The sequence below is a fragment of the Nerophis lumbriciformis genome, linkage group LG01 (genome assembly GCF_033978685.3).
Source record: "Nerophis lumbriciformis linkage group LG01, RoL_Nlum_v2.1, whole genome shotgun sequence".
Lineage (NCBI taxonomy): Eukaryota > Metazoa > Chordata > Actinopteri > Syngnathiformes > Syngnathidae > Nerophis > Nerophis lumbriciformis.
This window is the reverse complement of record NC_084548.2, coordinates 25,300,736-25,319,706: the sequence shown is the minus strand read 5'-3', so window position 1 is coordinate 25,319,706 and position 18,971 is coordinate 25,300,736. Positions and strand designations below refer to the sequence as shown.

The 18,971-nt window shown below is 40.3% G+C and overlaps 1 protein-coding gene across 1 annotated transcript in view; it reads right to left on the bottom strand.

The window, feature by feature from the left end:
* The window catches only part of LOC133617766 (cilia- and flagella-associated protein 47-like), a 165,910-nt gene that overhangs the window by 61,934 nt on the left and 85,005 nt on the right, over positions 1-18,971 (bottom strand). The window contains exons 41-47 of the mRNA XM_061977973.1: positions 15,849-15,999; positions 10,858-10,946; positions 10,689-10,775; positions 7,930-7,974; positions 7,670-7,808; positions 5,263-5,368; positions 4,684-4,913 (exon numbers count right to left, since the gene is read on the bottom strand). Coding sequence (XP_061833957.1) covers positions 4,684-4,913; positions 5,263-5,368; positions 7,670-7,808; positions 7,930-7,974; positions 10,689-10,775; positions 10,858-10,946; positions 15,849-15,999 — 847 coding nt within the window. The remainder of the gene's footprint in view (positions 1-4,683; positions 4,914-5,262; positions 5,369-7,669; positions 7,809-7,929; positions 7,975-10,688; positions 10,776-10,857; positions 10,947-15,848; positions 16,000-18,971) is intronic.

Below are 18,971 nucleotides of genomic sequence, written 5' to 3'. Positions count from 1 at the left end.
TACTGTATACACCCTGAAACAACATATCATGTAATAACACCGCATTTTGTAATAATTTGCACATGTTGTAATAACATTTTGATGCACTTTTTAACGTGTTGCATAATGGAAGGGTCCCCAACCTTTTTTCCACCAGGGACCAGTTTAATGTATGCATTATTTTCACGGCTTTCCACGTGTGGCAGATAAAAAGAGCAAAAAAATGAGCATTAAAAATCAACTCACTATAACGAGAGTTATAATATATCTATTAACAAGCTTATTGGCTTGTTTAGTGGGACAGGCAATAGTTAAGTCGGAGAAAATGCAGTAGTTTATAAATTAATTAATGTTTCTGTGCAGCCCGGTAACAAATGTGTCACAGACCGGTTGCCAACCTTGAGACCTCCGAATTGGGGAGATGGGGGGGGGGTATATATTTTCAAGTATTTCTTATATATATATATATATATATATATATATATATATATATATATATATATATATATATATATATATATATATATATATATATATATATATATATGTATATATTAGGGGTGTGGGAAAAAATCGATTCGAATTAGAATCGCGATTCTCACGTTGTGCGATTCAGAATCGATTCTCATTTTAAAAAAATTGATTTATTTTTTTCAATTTTTTTATTTATTTAAAAAAAAAATATTTAATGAATCAATCCAACAAAACAATACACAGCAATACCATAACAATGCAATCCAATTCCAATACCAAACCCGACCCAGCAACACTCAGAACTGCAATAAACAGAGCAATTGAGAGGAGACATAAACACGACACAGAACAAACCAAAAGTAGTGAAACAAAAATGAATATTATCAACAACAGTATCAATATTAGTAACAATATCAACATAGCAGTGATTAAAAATCCCTCATTGACATTATCATTAGACATTTATAAAAAAAAATAAAAAAAAGAACAATAGTGTCACAGTGGCCTACACTTGCATCGCATCTCATAAGCTTGACAACACACTGTGTCCAATATTTTCACAAAGATAAAATAAGTGATATTTTTGGTTCATTTAATAGTTAAAACAAATTTACATTATTGCAATCAGTTGATAAAACATTGTCCTTTACAATTATAAAAGCTTTTTACAAAAATCTACTACTCTGCTTGCATGTCAGCAGACTGGGGTAGATCCTGCTGAAATCCTATGTATTGAATGAATAGAGAATCCTTTTGAATCGGGAAAAAATCATTTTTGAATCGAGAATCGTGTTGAATTGAAAAAAACATCGATTTTGAATCGAATCGTGGGACACCCAAAGATTCACAGCCCTAATATATATAAATAATCCGCTCATGAATGAGTATATCGTCCTCAATGGAGAAGTCTGATCTACAAAATGTGCAAGCAGATACCCCTTCCCCTTCGAGCTGTCCTGGATGAACTGAAATGATTTTTTCCAATTATTTTGGAACTTGCAAGCGTACTTCTTCTTCTTACTCGTCGTCGCCATGTCTCTTCTTCGTACTTCTGCTTCGTCTCTGTTATGTTTTTGGACATTACTACTTGCCGTAGTTTTGAAGCAATGCATGATGGGAATCCGGATGTTGTGTGTCAGTGTATTAACGTGCCGGCTGGAATAAACACACGCTGAGAAATAGCTACGTGCCTGCCTACTTTATGGGTTATAGATAAACCTATGGATAACGGAGACATATATACAAACCCCGTTTCCATATGAGTTGGGAAATTGTGTTAGATGTAAATATAAACGGAATACAATGATTTGCAAATCAATTTCAACCCATATTCAGTTGAATGTGCTACAAAGACAACATATTTGATGTTCAAACTGATAAACATTTTTCTTTTTGCAAATAATCATTAACTTTAGAATTTGATGCCAGCAACACGTGACAAAGAAGTTGGGAAAGGTGGCAATAAATACTGATAAAGTTGAGGAATGCTCATTAAACACTTATTTGGAACATCCCACAGGTGAACAGGCTAATTGGGAACAGGTGGGTGCCATGATTGGGTATAAAAACAGCTTCCCAAAAAATGCTCAGTCTTTCACAAGAAAGGATGGGGCGAGGTACACCCCTTTGTCCACAACTGCGTGAGCAAATAGTCAAACAGTTTAAGAACAACGTTTCTCAAAGTGCAATTGCAAGAAATGTAGGGATTTCTACATCTACGGTCCATAATATCATCAAAAGGTTCAAAGAATCTGGAGAAATCACTCCACGTAAGCGGCATGGCCGGAAACCAACATTGAATGACCGTGAACTTCGATCCCACGGTATCAAAAACCGACATCAATCTCTAAAGGATATCACCACATGGGCTCAGGAACACTTCAGAAAACCACTGTCACTAAATACAGTTTTGTCGCTATATCTGTAAGTGCAAGTTAAAGCTCTACTATGCAAAGCGAAAGCCATTTATCAACAACATCCAGAAACGCCGCCGGCTTCTCTGGGCCCGAGATCATCTAAGATGGACTCATGCAAAGTGGAAAAGTGTTCTGTGGTCTGACGAGTCCACATTTCAAATTGTTTTTGTAAATATTCGACATTGTGTCATCTGGACCAAAGGGGAAGCGAACCATCCAGACTGTTATCGACGCAAAGTTCAAAAGCCAGCATCTGTGATGGTATGGGGGTGCATTAGTGCCTAAGACATGGGTAACTTACACATCTGTGAAGGCACCATTAATGCTGAAAGGTACATACAGGTTTTGGAACAACATATGCTGCCATCTAAGCGCCGTCTTTTTCATGGACGCCCCTGCTTATTTCAGCAAGACAATGCCAAGCCACATTCAGCACGTGTTACAACAGCGGGGCTTCGTAAAAAAAGAGTGCGGGTACTTTCCTGGCCCGCCTGCAGCCCAGACCTGTCTCCCATCGAAAATGTGTGGCGCATTATGAAGCGCAAAATACGACAGCGGAGACCCCGGACTGTTGAACGACTAAAGCTCTACATAAAACAAGAATGGGAAAGAATTCCACTTTCAAAGCTTCAACAATTAGTTTCCTCAGTTACCAATCGTTTATTGGGTGTTGTTAATAGAAAAGGTGATGTAACAAAGTGGTGAACATGCCCTTTCCCAACTACTTTGGCAAGTGTTGCAGCCATGAAATTCAAATGTAATTATTATTTGCAAAAAAAAAAAAAAAGTTTATGAGTTTGAACATCAAATATCTTGTCTTTGTAGTGCATTCAATTGAATATGGGTTGAAAAAGATTTGCAAATCATTGTATTCCGTTTATATTTACATCTAACACAATTTCCCAACTCATATGGAAACAGGGTTTGTATATACAGTAATCCAAGTGGGACGTTATTAGTGCATGCACAACTTTTTTCTGAAATAGTCTAAGCTTGAAGGAGAGAGTTTTTATCACTGAGATTATTTGCTTGTCATGTAGAAAAGAGATATCATTAAAACCACCAATACTTTTTGCATAAGGGCGGCAATAGGACTGCAGTTGACAAAGGGCACTGTTCAGCTCAGACAAGATATTGGGCTCGTCAAAATTAATATCTCAGGTTTTTTTTGTCTTAGTAGATGAGGCCCTAAATGTTTTGTGTTTCCCCTATAGTTGTTCTCATTAAGGCATCACATTTGATGGTTTATTACACATTGCACCTAACTGTTACATTTTTCCCAAAAATAGTGCAGTACCCACATTTTGCCATAAATTGTTGCACAAATATTTACAAAATGCATTGACTACTTTTATTACGAAATGCGCAGATTATTACAAAATGCTTGGATGTAATCATCTAAGCATTATAATTATATATAATTATAATGAGGTGAAATTGTATTAAATAATTACATATTGCACTGTTACTATATAATGCTACACACACTTATCAAAATTTGAACTCCCTGAAGGCAGGAGTAAAAAATCTTTAAAAGCACCCAAATGTCTTTTTTTTTTTCCTTCAGAACTTTTGTCATATTAATCTTGCTTCTCTGTCCCTCCTCATCACACAGGCTCGCACTCCATGTAAACAAACCCCCATGCTGCTATATCAAAGACTCGTTCTCTTGTTTAACAGGACAGACTTTGGCTTCACAACAAAAAACTTCTTCCATTGGGTAAGAGTGCAGGCTGCTGGTTGCGCGAAAGGTTTGTGGTGAGATAACAAAATACAAATATTTTGCAGTGATAAATAAGCACAGAGCTACTATCCTTTATAGTTTCCCACTTCCGGTTTGGAACCCTTCTATCAAACACGGCGCCCCTATAGCATGGACAGACAGGCAAAATGCATCAAACATTTATTTAAAAACAGAAACAAAAAACCACTACCGGGATTTGAAATTCTTAACTAAATGGATACTGTATAATATATTTTCATTTTTGTATTTTACTTTATTAATGTTAATATGTTATATATTATATTTCATGCATAGTATAATTTATATCAATGTAATACATTGTTTTGATGATTAAATACATGAAGTAGTTTACTTATTCATTACATGTTAATGTAATTATTTATTATCTTTGATATATAAAACTGATTAATTCAATACTTTTTTTAAACATTAATAAATCAAATTGTTTCATGCAATTATTATTTTTAATCATATAAATATGATATTATATGTCCAGGCTTTAAGGACACCCTGCATAATGTATATGTTGTGGACAAGGGTAAATATATCTGCATGTGCATGTGTGTGTACCTGTTTTTTGGAGAGCATACATGCAGCCATGTTCGCCCTCACTGTGCTGCTGTGCAAAGTGTACGTCAGCATCCGCCTCTGAAATTCAATGGCGCTCATCCTGTGCTGAGCCCACGTGGCCAGACCGTTTTCCCAGGCTGTATTGGTTAAGGGCAGCCAGACGACCTCGTCACACGTCTTGCCCACGACGCAGTGGAGGCGCAGCACTGACACACAACCATCTGAGCCCACTGAAGAGAACAAATAACATTGATGCTATTATCTCTTTAAAAACCATGTAAACCATGTCCGTATAATAGAATGTAAATCTACACCGCTGCGCCGACAACTACAAAAATAAACATCTCTTGTATTTGATTTAATGAGACTGTGCAAGTGGATCTAATATTGTGGCTGGTAAGTGTACAGCAGGCTTTATAGTACAAGAGAGTAAGGATGTCCACGTTTGAGCACACAGATAGTTTTTCTGGGCCTGTAGCATATTTGAAATAATACAGTTAAACAATAAAACTAAACAAGACGATAAGACTTCACTGTAAAAAGTGTGGTCACTGGTACAGTAGCCTGTAGGTCTCTTACCAGAGTTACCAGGGATGGTGAAGATGTTTGAACTGGGCCTGACTCTAAAAAGGGAAGGAGGAGGCAAGTCTGCTGATGCCTTCAGTATGTAAACCACATCACCCACCTGGTGCAAAAAGGGGAAAATGTGATCAGAAGCGTGGAACTATAGGGTGCACACGTCAGCATCTGTATAAACGTTTTATTGTATTATAATTTATTTATCTTACAAACCCCGTTTCCATATGAGTTGGGAAATTGTGTTAGATGTAAATATAAACGGAATACAATGATTTGCAAATCCATCCATCCATCCATCCATTTTCTACCGCTTATTCCCTTTGGGGTCGCGGGGGGCGCTGGAGCCTATCTCAGCTACAGTCGGGCGGAAGGCGGGGTACACCCTGGACAAGTCGCCACCTCATCGCAGGGCCAACACAGATAGACAGACAACATTCACACTCACATCCACACACTAGGGCCAATTTAGTGTTGCCAATCAACTTATCCCCAGGTGCATGTCTTTGGAAGTGGGAGGAAGCCGGAGTACCCGGAGGGAACCCACGCAGTCACGGGGAGGACATGCAAACTCCACACAGAAAGATCCCGAGCCCGGGATTGAACCCAAGACTACTCAGGACCTTTGTATTGTGAGGCAGATGCACTAACCCCTCTGCCACCGTGAAGCCCTTTGCAAATCCTTTTCAACCCATATTCAATTGAATGCACTACAAAGACAAGAAATTTGATGTTCAAACTCATAAACTTTTTTTTTTTTGCAAATAATAATTAACTTAGAATTTCATGGCTGCAACACGTGCCAAAGTAGTTGGGAAAGGGCATGTTCACCACTGTGTTACATGGCCTTTCCTTTTAACAACACTCAGTAAACGTTTGGGAACTGAGGAGACACATTTTTTAAGCTTCTCAGGTGGAATTCTTTCCCATTCTTGCTTGATGTACAGCTTAAGTTGTTCAACAGTCCGGGGTCTCCGTTGTGGTATTTTAGGCTTCATAATGCGCCACACATTTTCAATGGGAGACAGGTCTGGACTACAGGCAGGCCAGTCTAGTACCCGCACTCTTTTACTATGAAGCCACGTTGATGTAACACATGGCTTGGCATTGTCTTGCTGAAATAAGCAGGGGCGTCCATGGTAACGTTGCTTGGATGGCAACATATGTTGCTCCAAAACCTGTATGTACCTTTCAGCATTAATGGCGCCTTCACTGATGTGTAAGTTACCCATGTCTTGGGCACTAATACACCCCCATACCATCACAGATGCTGGCTTTTCAACTTTGCGCCTATAACAATCCGGATGGTTCTTTTCCTCTTTGGTTCAGAGGACACGACGTCCACAGTTTCCAAAAACAATTTGAAATGTGGACTCGTCAGACCACAGAACACTTTTCCACTTTGTATCAGTCCATTTTAGATGAGCTCGGGCCCAGCGAAGCCGACGGCGTTTCTGGGTGTTGTTGATAAACGGTTTTCGGCTTGCATAGGAGTTTTAACTTGCACTTACAGATGTAGCGACCAACTGTAGTTACTGATAGGGGGTTTCTGAAGTGATCCTGAGCCCATGTGGTGATATCCTTTACACACTGATGTCTCTTGTTGATGCAGTACAGCCTGAGGGATCGAAGGTCACGGGCTTAGCTGCTTACGTGCAGTGATTTCTCCAGATTCTCTGAACCCTTTGATGACATTACGGACCGTAGATGGTGAAATCCCTAAATTCCTTGCAATAGCTGGTTGAGAAAGGTTTTTCTTAAACTGTTCAACAATTTGCTCACGCATTTGTTGACAAAGTGGTGACCCTCGCCCCATCCTTGTTTGTGAATGACTGAGCATTTCATGGAATCTACTTTTGTACCCAATCATGGCACCCACCTGTTCCCAATTTGCCTGTTCACCTGTGGGATGTTCCAAATAAGTGTTTGATGAGCATTCCTCAACTTTATCAGTATTTATTGCCATCTTTCCCAACTTCTTTGTCACGTGTTGCTGGCATCAAATTCTACACGTAATGATTATTTGCAAAAAATAAAAATGTTTATCAGTTTGAACATCAAATATGTTGTCTTTGTAGCATATTCAACTGAATATGGGTTGAAAATGATTTTCAAATCATTGTATTCCGTTTATATTTACATCTAACACAATTTCCCAACTCATATGGAAACATGGTTTGTATTCTTTTTACCGTACATTATATTCCTATTCACCTATGTATAATCTACTCTCTTTACACTATTGTATTTACATTATTATGTACATACAATTGTTCTCGTGGTACTCATTGGGCTAAATTTGGCACCTTTGGTACTCAATGTTGTGCCATCTCTTGAGTGCTGCTATAACAATCAAGTTCCTTGAATCAGGTGAGAATTGACTCAACACACACATGCGGAAAACAGTCACCTGCGGGCAAACGAGCAACACAGCGCAGTATTTGATTCCAGGACGGAAAGGAAGGAAGTGGATGCCAATTACGTCTGACTGCCCTGGTTTCAGACTAACACTGCTCACTGTGCTGAGGAACTCACGGCCATCACCATCTGACAAAGACACACAAACATCATGTCAATCACATTGAAGGATTGACACACACACACACACACACACAGAGGTGTGCTATAGCTTTTTACAGTTGTGTGTCAAACTACTATAAACCCTTTCCTTCCGTCTCATCCTGGCAGCTCATTTCTGAAGTCATGTTTCCATTTCTGGAAGAAAGTACAAAAAAAGAACCCCACATCATCTTCAGGTATTAGAATCAAATCTGTATTGTTTAGTTACTGGATCATCAGGTGTAACATCCTGTGTTTTGTCAAATAAGACTTTTACACTGCATTAATTTGAAATTATTATTTTGTACAAACTTGGGTTGGAAGGTTAAGAAAATGTAGTCAATGACCATGACATTAGGTACAACTGCTCAATCTAGTAAGATTGGTGAAAAGACGTCACAAAGGCTGCGTCATACTAGTGTTAATTTTCATTGACTACTATTTTTCGTCCTAGTTATCGTCAACTAAAATAAGACAATAGCTAAACAAAACAACTGCACATTGACTGACAAGGATAAAAAAAAAGTATGCGCAAACTGAAACAGTTACACACACGGCTGTGAGAAAGGAGGGCACTGCGTTGCTGCCCCATCCTACGTGCGCTTGTCAACATATTTGTACTGTCAAATAATGAAAATATTGTCATTGGACACTGTGGAGGGGGGTGTGGTCTGCGGGCCTGCCGCGGAGCAGGGTGTGTAAGGACCGGCCTCGAAGCCAGCGGCAGGTGAGTGGATTGCCCAGCTGGGGCTGGTTATCTAATCACCTGTCGCCTTTATTAGCAGCAGCCGGACCGAGACACATGTTGGGAGTTGGAGTGGCTGGTGAGCAGACACACGGACATGCACAGAGAGAGACACGCCGGACTGGAAAGTCAAACATATATTGCTGGAAAGCAAGCCACCCCCTGGGGTTTATGTCAATAAAAGACTTGATTCAAACTGTCTACCGGGCTCCCGAAGATCTGTCGGCATCAAGAGAACCCACCACAAGAGGGAAACCTCTACAGACACATTGTCTATTGAGCAATATAATTTTATAATTTCATAGCTGCTGGATAGCTTGATTAGAACAAATTAAATGTATGTGTTTTGGTGTCTGCTTATGTTTTTGGTTAAATGACGTTTGTTTTATTATACGGAAGTTTTCTTAATAACATATCCGCAATGTGAAAATAATTTTTCAACGTCTTACGTCCACAGCGCACAGTCGCAGTTACTGCGAACCTCTACCATGAGCGCACCTTCGCGCACTAAAAAAAACCCCCAGTATAGATGCACCACAGGACTGCTTTTGAAATGTCCAGAAAAAGGTAGTGCACAGAGAAAAACACCACAGGTAGGAGCATGATAACATGGATGTGCGAATAATCAAGTTTTTGTGTCAGTTTGTCACTTGATGGCACTGTTGGCAAGAAGTACCTTCCCTTTACCTCCCTGCTTGAAACTCAGCATCAAGGGTTGGAATTGGGGGTTAAATCACCAAAAATGATTCCCGGGCGCGGCCACCACTGCTGCTCACTGCTCCCCTCACCTCCCAGGGGGTGATCAAGGGTGATGGGTCAAATGCAGAGAATCATTTTGCCACACCTCGTGTGTGTGTGTGTGACAATCATTGGTACTTTAACTTTAACTTTCTCCCTTTGTAACCAAAACTCGGTTCATACTTTGATTCATGACAAGCTTTTTTCCAGCAACAGAAAAATGGGGTCATGTTTCAGTGCATGTTTACTGCTTTTAATGCAGTCTCTGCACTTACAAATGCGAATGACACAATGATAAAGTCATGGTAAACATTGATCATAAATCCGATTTTACCTGACCCATTTTCACCATTTAAAAACTCTTAGGCAGTTTGAAGTCTGAACGTTCAACATGAGTCCAAAGAGAGCATTTGTGTGGCTGTGTAATCATGCTACGCCACCTACAGTATCTTGCATTTTCCATGTCGCCCAGGTAAAGTTAATGTACAAAATGTATTAAAGTACCCCCCGTTCTTAAATGGACGCCCCTTGAATTCTTCAATCTATTATTGCAGTGGTTCTCAAATGGGGGTACGCGTACCCCTGGGGGTAAGTTGAAGGTATGCCAAGGGGTACGTGAGATTTTTTTTAAATATTCTAAAAATAGCAACAATTCGAAAATCCTTTATAAATATATTTATTAAATAATACTTCAACAAAATATGAGTGTAAGTTCGTGAAGTGAACATCAAATTAAGTAGGCTATTCCATTCATTATAATGCAACAATGCAATATTCAGTGTTGACAGCTGGATTTTTTGTGGACATGTTCCATAAATATTGATGTTAAAGATTTCTTTTTTTGTTAAGAAATGTTTAAAATTAAGTTCATGAATCCAGATGGATCTCTATTACAATCCCCAAAGAAGGCACTTAAAGTTGACGATTACTTCTATGTGTAGAAATCGTTATTTATAATTGAATCACTTGTTTTTTTTTCAACAAGTTTTTGGTTATTTTTATATCCATCCATCCATTCATTTTCTACCACTTAATCCCTTCGGGATCGCGGGGGGCGCTGGAGCCTATCTCAGCTACAAGAAAGACCACTACAAATAAACAATATTTTACACTGTTATACAATTTAATAAATCAGAAACTGATGACATAGTGCTGTATTTTACTTCTTTATCTCTTATTTTCAACCAAAAATGCTTTGCTCTGATTAGGGGGTACTTGAATTAAAAACGTTTTCACAGGGGGTACATCACTGAAAAAAGGTTGAGAACCACTGTATTATTGAGAGTATCTCTAAAGGTTAAAATGATTAGTTGTAAATTCAAAAATTAACACCAAATTCACCCCTGAAATATCATCAAAATGAGAACTCATGTTGTGTTGCTGTTACTTGGTTTTGGAAGACACCCGTTGAATCAGCCTGTCAATTCCATTTTCCGATTCCAGCGGGTTGACTGTAAACTCCACCAGCATCACTCTAAACCAACACATTTGTTATTTTGAAGAAAGCACTCACCAGATTTGTCTGCAAATTGTTTCAGAATCCTTATAGCACCTACTTGAAGTTGGCTTCCATCTTGAACAGATTTTTTATTGACAGTCTTATCACTTTAAGCATGTAGCATGGCGTTCTGCACTTGATACTTTTCTGATAAGAGAGAAATACATCAAGAAAGGCACTGTGATCTTTGTGCTGAGTAAGTAAAAAAGTCATTGGGTCTCACTTGGTTTTGTCTGAAACATTTGATAAGGCAACTTGGTTCTTTATTCATTCTACAAACACATAGGGCCTGATCTACTAAAGGTTTGCGTGTAGTAAAACACGTGTAAAGTTGACAGCGCACGCAAAGCTGATCTACTAAGCTTGTGCGCATCTCCTAAATGAGCAAAATAGAAAGCGGAATTAATTTAGCGTGTCTGCCGTCATGTACAGTATATACAGAAAATATGCTGATTATCAGAACGGCCACAACGTTGAAAGGAGGAGATGCAAATATAATCATTTAGCACCCGCAAAATGATATATCAAGACTAAAATTGGCACAGGGACACAGAAATGGTTGTGAAAAAGGAGGCTATGTAGTGCAAAAACAGACAATGGAGAGACAATCCTCCATCTGTGGTCATGTCAACAGATTTACTGCAAATAACTTATGAAAACTTTTGTTCATTCTAACATGCATTTCTGGATCATTCCAGACCAGACCTGGATTAAGGCCCGGGGGCCACATGCAGCCCGTTAAGCTTTTCAATCTGGCCCGCCGAACATTGCCAAATATTTTTTTTAGATCTTTAAGATGGAAACTGTAGCTGCCATTATGATGTGCAGTGATGTTTTCTGAATACCCTAAGTCTTGAACTATACAACGTATTTCAATGGTTGGAATCTGCGCTTTTGCATGATATTTTAGTGACTAGTGTTGTCTTGATACCAATATTATTTCGATACTTTTCGGTACTTTTCGATATTTTTCTAAATAAAGGGGACCAGAAAAAATTGCATTATTGGCTTTATTTTAACAAAAAATCTTAGGGTGTGGCAGACCGGTACTTTTCAGAGGCGGTATGGTACAGAATATGATTCATTAGTATCGCGGTACTATACTAATACCCGTATACCGTACAACCCTACTAGTTACTATGGTAATCTATGTCAAGCAGTGTGGGTGGGGAGCGTTTCCAAAGAGAGTTTCCAGAGCGGCCAGCTTGAAATGCGGGTGTCAGGGACAGACGCGTAAGGAGGTTTTTACAAGAAAGTTCTAAAGCTTAGTGATGTATCAGATATATCAGATTGTAGAGGTTTTTTGTTTTTTTACCCTTCACGTTGATATTTCGCTGTGTTTGTTGCATTTTTGTTGCATTTTGTTTGATTGTAAAATATGTCGATTAAGAGGGGGTGTGACGTTCATATGTTGTCAATATTCAGGGTTTTATCGTTCATAGAAAAAAATTAAATTCCATTCTGTTTTTAAGGCGGTCTGTCATAACATTTTTAGCATTTAATCAGACTTTATTGTGAGGTTTTGTATTAATTTTCCTAAAAATAAATATACTGGCCCCCAGACACATTTTTTTCTCTAAATTTGGTCCCCCGAGTCAAAATAATTGCCCAGGCCTGTTCCAGACGTACCAATACAACATCGCCACCTCCCAGAGCGTACGTACCTTTAGTGTTCTAAATGTTGTCTACATCACACTTCTACAGTTTATCACCATAAATGGTGACTAAACTACCATATTTTACGGACCAAAGGACGCACTGGATTATAAGGCGCACCGCCGATGAGCGGGTCGAGTCAGGTCTATTTTTATACAAAAGGCGTACCGGATTATAGGGCGCATTAAAGGGGTTGTATATATTTTTTTTTCTTTTTTAAATTGAAAACACTTCCTTGTGGTCTACATAACATGTAATGGTGGTTGTATGGTCAAAATGTTGCATAGATTATGTTTTACAGATCATCTTCAATCGTCTTATTTACGTGGGTCACCTTCGGCAGCGTCTTTTCTCCGTCATCTTTGTTGTAGCGGTGTAGCGTGCAAAGACGGGAGTGGAAGAAGTGTCAAAAGATGGAGCTAACTGTTTTAATGACATTCAGACTTTACTTAAAACAATAACGGAGCAGCGTCTCCTCATCCATGGCTCACTAGTGCAATAACAACGCCGGAAATGTGTCCCGTGTAAAACCGTCTGACCGGAACTCTCTAATAACTAAAGTTCCTTGGGTAAATAATGTAAACTCATTACACCGGTATGTTTTAGCGCTTTTATGGCGAGTTTACTGACAGATATAAGTAAGATCTTTACACTACTTTATATTAGAAATGGCAACAGCGGAGGATGAATGTCCCTTAACAAGAAGATAAGAGAAAAAGAAGAAGCTTATCGACTACGGGGTCGTCACGGACAACAAAGGCAGACGTGCGCAAATTTTCAGGACTTATGCAGATCCCAAATACACATCAGCACGTACCAGAGGGTAAGAAAAGTTGCATAATATATTGCAAAACTAAACGGCAGATAATATGTCTTACCTTATACACACACCATAATAATAATCGTATGTTGAAGCACAGTACAATTCATCAAGCGGTGCTTACCAAAGTCGTACTAAAACATTTTGATACATTTTTGAGCGCAGTGTGTAATGTTCTATATTTTCAAAGGAACATATACAATTTTGGTGTTGTTTACTTAAGTCATATTGCAGTCTACACGTATCTCTTATGTGTGACTGCCATCTACTGGTCACACTTATTATTTCACCATGTACAAAATAAAATAGCTTCTAGGTTGGTAAGCACAACCAAAATAATTCCGTACATTAGGCGCACCAGGTTATATAAGGCGCACTGTCGAGTTTTGAGAAAATGAAAGGATTTTAATTGCGCCTTAGAGTCTGAAAAATATGGTACATAGTGCACAACGTAACAAAACAGCAGAGGTTGGACTTTCGAAACATATGATGTGAATATGGAAATGAATCTCTCTTTAGTTTTAGCTGGTAGTACATGCATAAACCTTATTTAAAGTAAATAGGGCGTGTGCACCACTTTTGCACTTGTTATCAACTGTACACGCAGTCTTAGTGGATCACCTGCAAACCGCAATAGCACACACAATTTTATAGTTTGCAACAGGAGGGACAAGCGATAAAACATGGATGAATGGATGGATATGTTATTTAGCGCATGATATTTAGATCAGGCCCTATTTGGACAAAAGCAGTGGGACACATAAACTTCACCCTTTATGGCATTCAATTCTAAATACATAAACACTAATTGGAAATTGATATGTGTGTATGTGTCCAACAGTCCTTTTAGGGGTGTAACAAAACATATATTTGAAAATTGTACAAACCCCGTTTCCATATGAGTTGGGAAATTGTGTTAGATGTAAATATAAACGGAATACAATGATTTGAAAATCATTTTCAACCCATATTCAGTTGAATATGCTACAAAGACAATATATTTGATGTTCAAACTGATAAACATTTTTTTTTTGCAAAAAATCATTAACTTTAGAATTTGATGCCAGCAACACGTGACAAAGAAGTTGGGAAAGGTGGCAATAAATACTGATAAAGTTGAGGAAAGCTCATCAAACACTTATTTGAAACATCCCACAGGTGAACAGGCAAATTGGGAACAGGTGGGTGCCATGATTGGGTATAAAAGTAGATTCCATGAAATGCTCAGTCATTCACAAACAAGGATGGGGCGAGGGTCCCCACTTTGTCAACAAATGCGTGAGCAAATTGTTGAACAGTTTAAGATAAACCTTTCTCAACCAGCTATTGCAAGGAATTTAGGGATTTCACCATCTACGGTCCGTAATATCATCAAAGGGTTCAGAAAATCTGGAGAAATCACTGCACATAAGCAGCTAAGCCCGTGACCTTCGATCCCTCAGGCTGTACTGCATCAACAAGCGACATCATTGTGTAAAGGATATCACCACATGGGCTCAGGAACACTTCAGAAACCCACTGTCAGTAACTACAGTTGGTCGCGACATCTGTAAGTGCAAGTTAAGACTCTCCTATGCAAGGCGAAAACCGTTTATCAACAACACCCAGAAACGTCGTCAGCTTCGCTGGGCCTGAGCTCATCTAAGATGGACTGATACAAAGTGGAAAAGTGTTCTGTGGTCTGACGAGTCCACATTTCAAATTGTTTTTGGAAACTGTGGACGTCGTGTCCTTTGTACCAAAGAGGAAAAGAACCATCCGGATTGTTATAGGCGCAAAGTTGAAAAGCCAGCATCTGTGATGGTATGGGGGTGTATTAGTGCCCAAGACATGGGTAACTTACACATTTGTGAAGGCGCCATTAATGCTGAAAGGCACATACAGGTTTTGGAGCAACATATGTTGCTATCCAAGCAACGTTCCCATGGACGCCCCTGCTTATTTCAGCAAGACAATGCCAAGCCACATGTTACATCAACGTGGCTTCATAGTAAAAGAGTGCGGGTACTAGACTGGCCTGCCTGTAGTCCAGACCTGTCTCCCATTGAAAATGTGTGGCGCATTATGAAGCCTAAAATACCACAATGCAGACCCCCGGACTGTTGAACAACTTAAGCTGTACATCAAGCAAGAATGGGAAAGAATTCCACCTGAGAAGCTTAAAAAATGTGTCTCCTCAGTTCCCAAACGTTTACTGAGTGTTGTTAAAAGGAAAGGCCATTGGTGAACATGCCCTTTCCCAACTACTTTGGCACGTGTTGCAGCCATGAAATTCGAAGTTAATTATTATTTGCAAAAAAATAATAAAGTTTATGAGTTTGAACATCAAATATCTTGTCTTTGTAGTGCATTCAATTGAATATGGGTTGAAAAGGATTTGCAAATCATTGTATTCCGTTTATATTTACATCTAACACAATTTCCCAACTCATATGGAAACGGGGTTTGTATATTGTCGGGCTTGACTGTATGTCCAAACATTGTACACACCTTGTCAAGATTATTTTCTGTAGCAAAGGTCAAACATCCAGTTTGCTCCACTCAAATAAAGCCATAATTGATGGTGTACTCACTGCGGCTTTGATTTGTTCGACGCGGGAGTTGACATTGAAGACCAAAGTGGTGCCTTGCAAGTTGGAAACAGAAGCGGAGATGAGCAGAAGGACAGCTTCTTTAGGTTGCAGGGAGGAGCAGTTGTGCCGGACTATCAGCTCAGTGCTCTTCCTGTGAAAACAACAGGACACTCTCTGATAACAGACCGTCTCAATATCCAGCATCAGTTTTACCGCATCAGAACATGACAGTGATGATTTAGTGGTAAGAGTCTGCATATTGCCCTCGAAGAAAAATTAACGCGGTTATCAAGCCCTCACACAAACACTTTGTTGTGTTAACACATATAGAGAAAAGCAGCCCCGCTAATGCTATTGTGGCACTGAAGGCTATACTGTATACTCCATAAATCTCAACTTGTGTACAGGTTAAATCTGCTGACATGTCAAGGTAAAAAGTTCAATCAGAACGCTCGGATTGGGACATGAAGTCACATATTAACCAGCGTTCAATTTAGTCCTCCATCCATCCATCTTCTTCCGCTTATCCGAGGTCGGGTCGCGGGGGCAGCAGCCTAAGCAGGGAAGCCCAGACTATCCTCTCCCCAGCCACTTCGTCCAGCTCTTCCCGGTGGATCCCGAGGCGTTCCCAGGCCAGCCGGGAGACATAGTATTCCCAATGTGTCCTGGGTCTTCCCCGTGGTCTCCTACCGGTCGGACGTGCCCTAAACAGGCGTTCGGGTGGCATCCTGACCAGATGCCCGAACCACCTCATCTGGCTCCTCTCGATGTGGAGGAGCAGCGGCTTTACTTTGAGCTCCTCCCGGATGGCAGAGCTTCTCACCCTATCTCTAAGGGAGAGCCCCGCCACCCGGCGGAGGAAACTCATTTCGGCCGCCTGTACCCGTGATCTTGTCCTTTCAGTCATAACCCAAAGTTCATGACCATAGGTGAGGATGGGAACGTAGATCGACCGGTAAATTGAGAGCTTTGCCTTCCGGCTCAGCTCCTTCTTCACCACAACAGATCGATACAGCGTCCGCATTACTGAAGATGCCGCACCGATCCGCCTGTCGATCTCACGATCCACTTTTCCCTCACTCGTGAACAAGACTCCTAGGTACTTGAACTCCTCCACTTGGGGCAGGGTCTCCTCCCCAACCCGGATATGGCACTCCACCCTTTTCCGGGCAAGAACCATGGACTCGGACTTGAAGGTGCTGATTCTCATCCCAGTCGCTTCACACTCGGCTGCGAACCGATCCAGTGAGAGCTGAAGATCCTGGCCAGATGAAGCCATCAGGACCACATCATCTACAAAAAGCAGAGACCTAGTCCTGCAGCCACCAAACCGGATCCCCTCAACTCCTTGACTGCGCCTAGAAATTCTGTCCATAAAAGTTATGAACAGAATCGGTGACAAAGGGCAGCCTTGGCGGAGTCCAACCCTCACTGGAAACGTGTCCGACTTACTGCCGGCAATGCGGACCAAGCTCAGACACTGATCATACAGGCAGCGGACAGCCACAATCAGACAGTCCGATACCCCATACTCTCTGAGCACTCCCCACAGGACCTCCCGAGGGACACGGTCAAATGCCTTCTCCAAGTCCACAAGGCACATGTAGACTGGTTGGGCAAACTCCCATGCACCCTCAAGGACCCTGCCGTGAGTATAGAGCTGGTCCACAGTTCCACGACCAGGACGAAAACCACACTGTTCCTCCTGAATCCGAGGTTCAACTATCCGGCGTAGCCTCCTCTCCAGTACACCTGAATAGACCTTACCGGGAAGGCTGAGGATTTAGTCCTGTCTTTTCATTTTTAATGATAGCATTAGGACCCAAATTGACACATATTAAAAAATATATTTAGCTGTGCTATGATCTTAGCACAAACGTTCAAAGGGACAATTTTTAGGGCTGTAAAGGTACGGCACCATTGCGGCTGGGTATGTACCTCGGTTACAAGGTCACGGTTTAGTTCATTTTGGGTAAAAGTTTCAGTTCGTAGCCTCGTTCACCATCCCCGCTGAACAATGGCAGCACCAGTGTTTCTCACAGGACTTATCTACAGTATTTGTGGCAGTGGTGAGGGTTCAGGAGCTTAATGGTTGGTGGGTTGGGGCAGGATGGAGGTGGGGTAGGTTGTTGGACATAATGCTGTTAGCGGCAAATATGGTGTAATGACGTAAATGTCAAATTGGCAAAGAATTTGTAAAAAACATACAAATATGTTTACAACTATAAAACCCAAAACGAGTGAAGTTGGCACATTGTGTAAATCGTAAATAAAAACAGAAAACATCCTCTGTTGTCTGCTGAACTAAAAGCTTTTACAGTGAGGTCTCGCGATGGTCTATGCGACTTCAGATGCATATTTTGTGGCTATATAAACAAAAATGGACAATGAATATACAAAACCTCAAACCAGTGAAGTTGGCATGTTGTGTAAATCGTACATAAAAACAGAATACAATGAGTTGCAAATCCTTTTCAACTTATATTCAATTGAATAGACTGCAAAGATAAGATATTTAATTTTGGAACTGAGAAACTTATTTTTTTTTTGCAAATAAACATTAACTTAGAATTTAATGGCAGCAACACGTTCCAAAAAAGTTGGCACAGGGGCATTTTTACCACTGTGTTACATGGCCTTTCCTTTTAACAACACTCAGTAAACGTTTGGGAACTGAGGAGACCAATGTTTGAAGCTTTTCAGGTGGAATTCTTTCCCATTCTTGCTTGATGTACAGCAGTCCGGGGTCTCCGTTGTCGTATTTTAGACTACAGGCAGGCCAGTCTAGTACCCGCACTCTTTTACTATGAAGCCACGATGTTGCAACACGTGCAGAATGTGGCTTGGCATTGCCTTGCTGAAATAAGCAGGGGTGTCCGTGAAAAAGACGTTGCTTGGATGGCAACATATGTTGCTCCAAAACCTGTATGTACCTTTCAGCATTAATGGTGCCTTCACAGATGTGTAAGTTACCCATGCCTTGGGCACTAATACACCCCCATACCATCACAGATGCTGGCTTTTCAACTTTACGCCTATAACAGTCAGGATGGTTCTTTTCCTCTTCGGTCCGGAAGGACACGACGTCCACAGTTTCCAAAAAACATTTGAAATGTGGACTCG